Raw genomic sequence first — 10,285 nt, 5'->3', positions numbered from 1 at the left:
ATGATTTCAAGACTAGTGCTTTTCTGCCTTTACAATATCTTCAAAGGCGCTTTTTGTATAGATCCAGGTATTTCAATTTCTTTACAGTTGTTTATAAACTTCCGCAGGAAGGTTGAAGTACTACCTCTTGTTAGCAGCCTCATTATTTATATTTGTTTTGTTAAATTAATGTGACTAAATGTTCCTTTATAGGTACATAATATAAATTATTGCGTTGTTTTTTTGCTATGTCAAAAGGCAAAAGCAAGTACATATTTCTATAGTATTCTAGAAACTAGACTTAGGTACAAACAAATATCCTTACATACTTACAAACTTTCGCGTTTATAATATAAATATTATTTATAATCAAAGGTATATATTTCCGTCCAGAAGTCGTAGTTCTCCGAGCTGTTCGCGGCCGGGACGCCCGGCTTCCGTGCGGACAGGGTAAAGTGTTCCTTGACGGGCCAGATTCGTACGTGCTGTGGCTTAAGAACGATAGAGACTTTCTATATAGATTTCCCAATGAAGAGACGGAAAGAAGGTAAATATACATTGATTATACGTAGGATTTTGGTATATTTGTTAGAACTTATCAAAAAGTACTTATTATAAATTTGGCGCAGGGTGTTAAACCACGATCGTATATTCGGAACATCGTGTGACACCGGGGCGTGCTACGACGACACTTCACTGCTTCTAAAGAGGGTGACTGAACAGGACAGCGGCTTGTACCGATGCAGGGTGCACTACCAAGCATCGCCCTCTCTGGACTATGTGATAGACGTTAGGTTAGTTGGTAAGTAGACTGTTTGTTTCACACTAAGGAGTTAGAGTTCTACATAAAAAACCTTATAACCTTGAAATGATGTAGCTTTTATGTCATGAAGTAATATGTAGCTTAACAGTTATTAAATACGAAATTAAAACTATTTGGTATTTAATAGCTTAGGTTTTAAGTTTATGGAATGAATGGTAAAAATAATGCAAAAAATATAAATTTCACGTCGTTACTTATCGTCTGCAAAAATATACTTAGGTCGATGATCTTTGCTTTTAGATTCGCCTGGCATTCCACGGATATTTAACGATGCAAAAGAAGAAATTAAAAGAGGTTATGTGGGTCCGCTCAGCCTTGGATCAGATTTAACTTTGATATGTGAAGTAGATGACGGTAAGTTAGTTCAGGATATATCGCCCATTTTTGCAAGTGACTACTATAAAGCTGATTTTCCGTTTGTAGCTTTATTTTGATGAGACACCGAATAATTTCGTGTGAGAAACTCTCGATTGTGGTAGCTAACAGAGATAACAAGGATAAAAATTTTTGATTTGATGGTTCTCAAATATTTATTACGCAATTTGTAGGACAATATGTCTGTTGAATTATATAAACATTAACTAAGTGAAAACAAAAAAATCAGCTTATTAGTAATCATTTATGATGACCTCGTTATCGATACACTTTGGAAAGGGGGACTCTTTGAACCAACCATAGATTTTGTAGGACAAATATTTTTTCGAATAATTTAGGTAATTATCTTGAGATTGAACAAAAAAAAATTCAGTTAGTAATAAATATTTGAGAACCATCAAATCAAAATTTTTTATCCTTGTTATCTCTGTTAGCTAGCACAATCGCGACTTTCGTACACGAAATTATTGGGCGTCTCATCAAAATAAAGCTACAAACGGAAAATTAGCTTGATAGTAGTCACTTGCAAAAATGGGCGATGTATCCTGAACTAAGTGGCACAGAAAAAGAAAAAAAAAACGAAAGCAAACAATATATTTCATGGTTTTGTTATTAAAGTACAGTTTCGGAAAATGTTTGTGATTACTGCCAATATGCTAATAGGCCAATGTACGAAATTATATTAATGTATTGTGCGAGCGCAATATAGGTGACCAACTGACCACTGACCAATGTCACGACTTGTTGATAAAGTCACTGAAAGTCTATTCAAAACTCTATTATTTGTTCAATATATCAAGATGTTGTAAAACCATATTAAAATAATTAATATTCTTTGCATCAATTTTTTTCCAACTTAAATCTAGACAGCAATTGTAATTACATGTATTTCCAATACAGACCAACCGGACACATTAGTGTACTGGCGTAGAAACGGGGTGGTGATAGAGCGCGCGCACTCGGTGAAGCCGGGCATGTTGCGCGCGGACGTGCGCGTGCGGGGCGCGACGCGGGACGAGCTGGACGCGCACTACGAGTGCCTGGCGCAGAACGCTGACGTCACCGAGCCGCTCAGCGCGAGCGTTGTCATCAAGATGTACCGTGAGTACAACTGGCCGTGAACTACCTACGCATAATGCTGTGATGCGACAATAACCCCTTTGTGTACGTCGGAACTTCGTAATGATGCGTCAACTATTTATCGGATCAAAACAATCCTTACTAGTCCTTACTCCTAACTATATTATTTATGTGAAAAAAAAAACAAATACACATTCATTAAAACTGTGAACTCATATTAATCTTCTCTACCACAGTGCCACCAATAAAAGTTGAGATCCGTTTGAACAACAACTTTGATTTCGAAGCGGGCCAGCCACGGGTGGTCGACTGCGTTGTGGTAGGGTGCGTCCCCCCTCCCTCCATAACCTGGCACCTGGGGGACACTTTACTTAGACCCAGTGTTCATAAGGTAATAATTACAGTCATCACCAATAATTACATATGTGATTCGAGAATGGAACACACGAATTCGAGAATCAATCCAACGAGCATCTATCCTAATTCCTAACTGGTCAATTAATTCCATAAACGTAGCGATATTTTTAAAATACAGATCGTTACTTCGTTAATACATTAGCTAACCCTATCTATTTAGTTACACTATTATGGTTTTATATAAATTATAAATGTTTAATTGTAGGAACTGCATGACGGTAACTACACAGTGTCGTCTCTAACGCTCGCCCCGTCGTTACGCGACAGCAAGCACGACTTGGTGTGCCGGGCCCATAACTCTCATCTACCAGCTGGTATTTACGAGGATAAAGTTACGCTCAATGTTGGATGTAAGTTTATTCAAGATTTTTATTTAACTAATTTCGCATACAAGATGCAAATGTATCGTAGACTTCGTCTCATTTCACCTTAAAATCGCTTATACAAAATATGCCTAAGTGTTCATAGTGATGCGATCACTAAGTGATACCGTTGTAGGTACACTGAAATAATAATACATAAACTAGCGTGTATGCCGAGCACACGTGTCAGACGTGAAACTTCTTTGGCAAGATTCAAATTTACCAAAATCGTAGCCTTACTCCAAGGTGTGACGGTAGTGCCATGACGCAAACCTTGAAATTTTACTCTCAACGCGACTAAAGAAATTTCACTTCAACAAAACTGTACTTTTCTATCTTGTTATTCTTTATTCACTTTGTATTATATTTCTTCAAACAGATCGTCCGTTATGTATATCGAGCAAGGAAGAAACGATAGGAGCGGTGGAACGTGAGGCCGAAACAGCGACCTGTGTCGTCGACGCATCTCCAGAACCTCTGCAGTTTAGCTGGACGTTCGCTGACTCTAGAACTCTGTACACTAGTGTAAAGGTAAAAATTAAATATCTTTGTCTCTTTACTGGCCATATTATTTTTAAGCGTTTATTTTGTTTATTGTTTCAATGCCTTTTCAGAAGATATAAAGTAAAATAATGACATAAGATAGCTATTCGGTTTCGCACATCCCTTTTCAACTCGTGATTGTTAACTACAGCTTGCGAATACACTCAATAATATTGCGGCGACCCCAGAAACTTGGCGATAAGCTTCTATTTACAGTTTACATTACATGACCCAAAAATAAAGTTTCGTCCTATAAAATGCAATATCCTGAAATTGTAAAATTTCAATGGACTAAAAATACGATAATGGTATCTAGAAAGTGTCCGGACACCACCACCGCTACTCGTCCACGCTTACCTGGTTGCCGCGCGACAGCGATGTCGGCTTGCTCCTCTGCAGAGCGACCAACGCGTTTGGGGAACAGAAGAGACCCTGCTCATACACTATTGCACCTGGAGGCCCTCCCAGGGCCCCGGATTGTGTAGTGCTGCGATCTTACCCTAATGCTGTACGAATTCAGTGCCAAAAAGGTAAATAAATATTATTTCATATTTTTGATAACGTGTCAAGTGAAAAAAGACAAATTAAAGATATTTGTACCTACTGTACACAAAGACATTTTGAAACTTGTTTAAAATGTCTAAAAAATAATCTACCCTTATGAAATATAATTACATACGTATCAAAGTATCAGAAAATATTGTATACCTACCTAAGATAATATATGCCATAAAACTTTATTTATATCTATTTTTATCCCACACTTCAAGCTGATATAAAAAGTTATTTAAAACAGGTTGGAATGGAGGAAGACCACAGGTTGTATATTTGGAGCTTTTGAACACGGATGGTACAGTCATCCACAATGTATCGAATGCAGCCGGTCACTTTCAGCTCCCTGAAATGGAGGATGAGCGTAACTTGACAGCAGTGGTGTACGCCAGCAATTCTAGAGGACGCAGTGAACCAAAGACCTTACATCTTCAGACAATTACTCCACTGAGCGCATCTGGTAAAAAACCTAATGTTTTGTTATCAATTTGCTTTGCTAATGATTAAAAAAAATTCAATATTTTATAATGCGGCGTAACGCTGCTATAACACCGTCCGAGCGTTAAGTTTATTTATAATAATCGATATTCAAGCTAATAAGGTATATAATAATGTGTTTGATCTATTTTTTTGCAGCAGTAAAAGAATATGCGCACACGCAAACTTGGACGAAGTGTTTAGAAGCCGCTGCAGGAATAATAGCCGTGGTAGCTGCTCTCACCGGCACAGTTCTATGTATTAAAATATTTAAAAACAAGAGAGATAGCCTCGAACAAAATCCTGATTTAGTTCCTCGTTCTGATGGTAAGCATGAAATAATATTAATGGCAACGAATTTAGTACTTATATATTTATGAAAAAAAAACTATTTTATATCTTAGATTCATTAAGCTTGCATATCAAAACTAGGTACCTAACTGTTTCAGGCACATTCCACCGAGAACCAGATTTTACCCGAGAAGAAAGATTGTTAGGTACAACGAATATTACTGTAAATCAATTGGCTTCTTGTCAAAATGTAAGTATTATGCTTTATTTTAGTAATAAAATAAGAATTTTCTTAAACATTTTTTTTCAAAAGTGCGTATTAAAAATCTGTTGTATGTATAATTATAGATGATATAGGTATTTGTGCTATTTGATGATCCTAATATGTTGTTAATTTGACCCCTTATAGTTTCTTAACGTAGAAAATATTATAATTTCTGTTAGAAACGATGCTTTAAAAAGAGCTTTATATTTTTAAACCAAAGTTCTTAACCCTCTTTAACTAACAGTTTATTGCGAAGTCACATATCAAACAACTAACAATTCTTTCTCGTCATTATATTAACAAATATTGAATACTACAATTAACCATGACTAGGCACATGTTCGGTCGAATATGCCTACCGGTACCGTGTTACATCATACTTTTACTACTACATACATTATTATGTTCTACTAAGTATACTAGGAAGAAGTTTTATTTGAATGGTTATTCCTTGAATCCATTTCAACTCCTCCTCGAAAGTTGTCCTCAAATCTTGACGTAGTTGATCTGCCGTATGAAATTCCATAATACCTTCTTATGCAAATAATTACTAGCTGACCCGATAAACGTTGTTATGCCAGTCATTTAACATTAGAGTAAAAAAACAGTACACAACCTATAGACCTTCTTTTTGAGGTCAAACTTCTTTCGACGTGTTGAGAGTAAAATTTCAAGGTCGCGTCATAGCAGCACCGTCACGTCATTAGTAAGGCGACGATTTTGGTATCTTTATATCTTGCCAAAGAAGTTTCACTTTTGGCAGGTGTGCCAACTACACTGTGTTGCTTTTGATAAGACTTCATGAGCATTGAGCATACTACATATCATAAAATTTCATAATTTTTTTTCAAGCAATTTCCGAAAAGTATAACAACTAACATTAGAATTAAATCTTATACTTATATTCATAAGAATAACGTCAAAAGTAGGTATATAAATATACTGAATTGTTTGCAGCAATACACGTCATCCCCAGTGCCTTCATGCCGCGTTCTCGTCGGCTGCGCGCACCCGACGCCCGACGCTTGCCCGACTTCACAACACTCGTATTTCGTATAAATAATAAACGAACATAATAAACGACCCTAATTAATGTATCCTACATTTAGACATCTAGTCAAACTAGTCTACTTCAATAAAATTATTACTACGTTAAACATATCGATATTAACGAATGTATCAACGGAAATAAATTCATGTTTCATTTTACTACTTTTACAATTAATATTGAAATGAAACTTCTTTAGGAGCGTTTAGAGTAAAATTTCAAGGTCATATCATGGCAAGACCGTTACGTCATGGAGTAAGATGACGATTTTGGTAACTTTGCCAAAGAAGTTTCACTTCTGATACGTGAACTTGGCACATTCACTCTTTTTGCATAATATAAAATGCCTTCTATGTATCTTGTATTCTTCTATCGTATGCAAACGAATACATTTGTAAAACGCGAATCAATTCATTGTCATAATTCAAATAAATAGCTTACATTAATGTTACTGTTGTAAAAGTAAATATGTTGTTATTCAGTTTTATTTCAATGTCGCTTTTAAGTTGAAAAACTCAAATGTCAATTAAAATTACCGATTAGGCGGGTCTCCACAGAGCGAGCAGCCTCGCGAAGCAATCAAAATAACCGATAAGTCCATGGAAAATGACAACACAGACTTCCTTGCCAGTGTCACGGCCTCACTAATCGAGCTGTTCACGCAGTGACTGCTTCACGTAGCGACTGCTTCAAACAGCATCTGCTTCACACAGCGACTCCACACAGCGACTGCTTCACGCAGCGACTGCTCGCTCGCTTTGTGGGCTAAACGATAATTGTGAATAAGATGCAATTGTTTAGTTACTGGGACAGTGCATGAGTCAATAAATATGTTAGACCTTTTCACCTTGGAGATTATTAAAATGCCTTGTACATTTTGGGAGAGTTGAAGATTTGTACAACTTTATGAATTATTAAAAAAATATGAAACATGTTTAGAGAGCATAATATTAATAAGTTTTCAAAGCGATATCGAATAGAATTTTGTAAATCTAATATATATAAATCTCGTGTCACAATGTTTGTCTTCAATGGACTCCTAAACCACTTAACCGATTATAATAAAATTCGCACACCATGTGCAGTTCGATCCAACTTGAGAGAAGTTTAGTTTAAATTTCAAATCGTTTTAGAGAAAGCGGGCGAAGCCGCGGGCGGTAAGCTAGTTTAATTATAATTTACAAATTTAAGATTAAGATTTTATATTGTTACATTGTATATTGTACTGCTTTTTCGCGCTGTATTTGTATTATAGATAATTTTATATCCAAGTAGCATGTATGGTATAATCTGATTTTATTGTCGTGACTATTAGCTATTATGTACTCTTTTGTGTTAATCATAATGATGATTTAATACACTTTTACATAAAACAGTATTTTTATTAACATACCCTATTTTGATATCCTTAGATAATGAGTTATAGTTTACTTTAAATAACGTTTTTACTTTAAAGTCTAAGATTTTCTTAAAATAAATAATTTATTACAGATTTAGAACAAGTTTTCAAAATTGCATATAAAATGTTTTCTTTTCCTTTTGTCGTCATATTTTATTTACATGTATCGTTAATATTAAAAAATCTTAACGATATTTTTTTATTTAAGTGTAGACACATTAGCATACGAATTGCAAATGAAATAAAAAAGCATTCCTAACCTTGCGGTTATCTCACAGATTAATCACACAAAAGCTCTTAAGTGTCGACTGTCCGTTTAATTTGCCTTTTAAATAAAAAGTACAAACTTTAAAAAAAAATTAGCAAAAAATATTGAAGTTCTATCTTAAGATTGACCGTTCTTACGCAATTCTTACAATTGCGCGCGTTGATGTCTTTAATTATAGAGATCTTACTTTTATGTGTATATGATATTTGTATTTATTTATCACTTTATCGTTCTCATTATTTTTTTTTCATTAATTTTCTATATATATGTAGTAAAACATCGATAACGTAAAATTGTAATAGATAATTAATACATGTGATAGAGAATTTTGACAGCCCAATGTTTTCACCTAATATATTTAAAATACAGGGTGTCCCAAAAAGTAGTGATGAACGGAAGCTGGGAGGTAGAGGACCTAGAGGGCTATCTGAATCACCCCCATGTATGTTATGCGATTTTTCGTATTTTCGGAGTTATGACGTTTTTTTCAATTTTTCACCTATCGCCGAGTACGATGATATTTTCACTCATGGTGACGTCAATTATTGCGCTAAATGCTTGATTTTTTATTGTTTGCTAAGCTGAAAGATAGGCCAATACAGTATGGTAACATTTACTATCGTTAGATGTTTGAATGGAATAAAAAAAGAATTAAATGCCAAGAAAGATAAAATTATCCAGTATGTTCACAACTTCAAGGGCCCGTAAAAAAATAAAATCACATAAAAAAAGTTTTCCGTTTTGCTTTTAAAAACTTGCTCTATCTATCCGGTAGCTACCCTGAAAATTTCATTTTATTATTCAGAAAGCTTCAATCGAAAAATTGAAATCTAAATGTGGTTAGTGCAAAAATTGAATTAACATGATGAATAATAAAAACAAATTAAAACCAATAACAAGGTGTTAAAATACCAGAAATTTTTAAAATGACCCCCCTGTTGCTTAATGCAAGCGCGACATCACCGTAAAAAGTTGTCTTTTAAATTTCTGAATGCTTTTTATCATTTTTTATGGTTTCTTTTGCTACTATGAATTTCCGGGTTATTTCGTCCAAATTGTGGCAGTCTCTCGTCTTTGTAGTATCCCCACGGAAAAAATCAATAGGGTTTATGTCCGGGGACCGTGGAGGCTAGGTTAAAGGGCAAAGATACCCTGAAAGATGGATTGGTCGTTGCAGCCTGCGCATGCGCCGGTGACGCCTGCCTTAAAGCCTGGCCTCCACGGTCCCTCGACCTAAACCCCATTGATTTGTTTCAATGGTGATACTAAGAAGACCTCGGCTACTTGAGAGAATGCCACAATTTGGACGAAATAACCCGGAAATTCATAGTAGCAGAAGAAACCATTAAAAATGATGAAAGGGCATTCAAACATTTAAAAGACAACTTTTTATGGTGATGTCGCACTTACATTGGGCAACAGCGGGGTTATTTTAAAAATTTCTGGTAATTAAACACCTATTTATTGGTTTTAATGATCATCACGTTAATAAAATTTTTGCACTTACCACACTTAGATTACAATTTTTCGATTGAAGCCTTCTGAATAATAAAATGAAATTTTTAGGGAAGCTACCTGATAGATAGAGCAAGTTTTTAAAAGCCAAATGGAAAACTTTTTTTTATGTGATTTTATTTTTTATGGGCCCTTGAAGTTGTAGACATACTGGGTAATTTTACCTTTCTTGGCATTTAATTCTTTTTTTTACTCCATTCGAAGATCTAACGATAGTAAATGTTACCATACTGAATTGGCCTACCTTTATGCTTAGCACACAAAAAAAATCAAGCATCTAGCGCAATAATTGACGTCACCATGAGTGAAAATATCATCGTACTCGGCGATAGGCGAAAAATTGAAAAAAACGTCATAACTCCGAAAATACGAAAAATCGCACATACATATATGGGGGTGATTCGGATAGCCCTCTAGGTCCTCTACCTCCCAGCTTCCGTTCATCACTACTTTTTGGGACACCCTGTATATGTGATGATAAATAAATAAATTTCCATACATTTTAACATCATGTTCAGATCCTGTATTGGTCACGAATGACAAATGTTTGGAATCAACTTACAAAAAGTTTGCATTCGAAATTTAGACCATTCTAGAAAGTTGAAGGGTAGTCCCAACAAAATACTGGCTTGAAGCTTTAATCGCTTTTAGTCCAGGGCACGTGCAACAAACCCTAGATCATGTTAATGAACATAGCGGAAAATAAGCAAATCCTGTTGTACTTTCTGACTTCTGTTAGGTATCTTAAATGATACCTTATAACCTAAATACAAAGCACTTATAATACTAATGCTCTATAGCAATATTAATTATAACAAGATATTGTGATAATTATTTTATACTATATAAAGCATTCATCACTATCTTTTACTTTCGTGTTAGTTGTCTAAT

General features: G+C 35.0%; 1 protein-coding gene across 1 annotated transcript; it reads left to right on the top strand.

Moving 5' to 3' along the window:
- On the top strand, positions 1 to 7,289 carry LOC123705486 (neuronal cell adhesion molecule-like). The gene is made up of 13 exons (XM_045654269.1): positions 1 to 67; positions 373 to 526; positions 609 to 781; positions 1,043 to 1,156; positions 2,078 to 2,278; positions 2,494 to 2,648; positions 2,880 to 3,024; positions 3,416 to 3,567; positions 3,896 to 4,109; positions 4,376 to 4,591; positions 4,768 to 4,935; positions 5,058 to 5,149; positions 6,122 to 7,289. Exons 1-13 carry the CDS (start codon positions 1 to 3, stop codon positions 6,221 to 6,223), a joined length of 1,953 nt encoding a protein of 650 aa, XP_045510225.1. The 3' UTR covers positions 6,224 to 7,289.
- Positions 7,290 to 10,285: the final 2,996 nt, after the last annotated feature.

Source organism: Colias croceus, chromosome Z, assembly GCF_905220415.1.
Source record: "Colias croceus chromosome Z, ilColCroc2.1".
NCBI lineage: Eukaryota > Metazoa > Arthropoda > Insecta > Lepidoptera > Pieridae > Colias > Colias croceus.
This window is presented reverse-complemented; position numbering and strand designations above follow the sequence as displayed.

What these genes read in the sequence shown, in the direction of transcription:
- LOC123705486 (XM_045654269.1), top strand. Translation starts at nt 1, where the DNA reads ATGATTTCAAGACTAGTGCTTTTCTGCCTTTACAATATCTTCAAAGGC. An exon ending in TACTCCACTGAGCGCATCTG is followed by an intron (nt 4,592 to 4,767) that starts GTAAAAAACCTA and finishes ATTTTTTTGCAG; the next exon opens with CAGTAAAAGAATATGCGCAC. An exon ending in AATTGGCTTCTTGTCAAAAT is followed by an intron (nt 5,150 to 6,121) that starts GTAAGTATTATG and finishes AATTGTTTGCAG; the next exon opens with CAATACACGTCATCCCCAGT.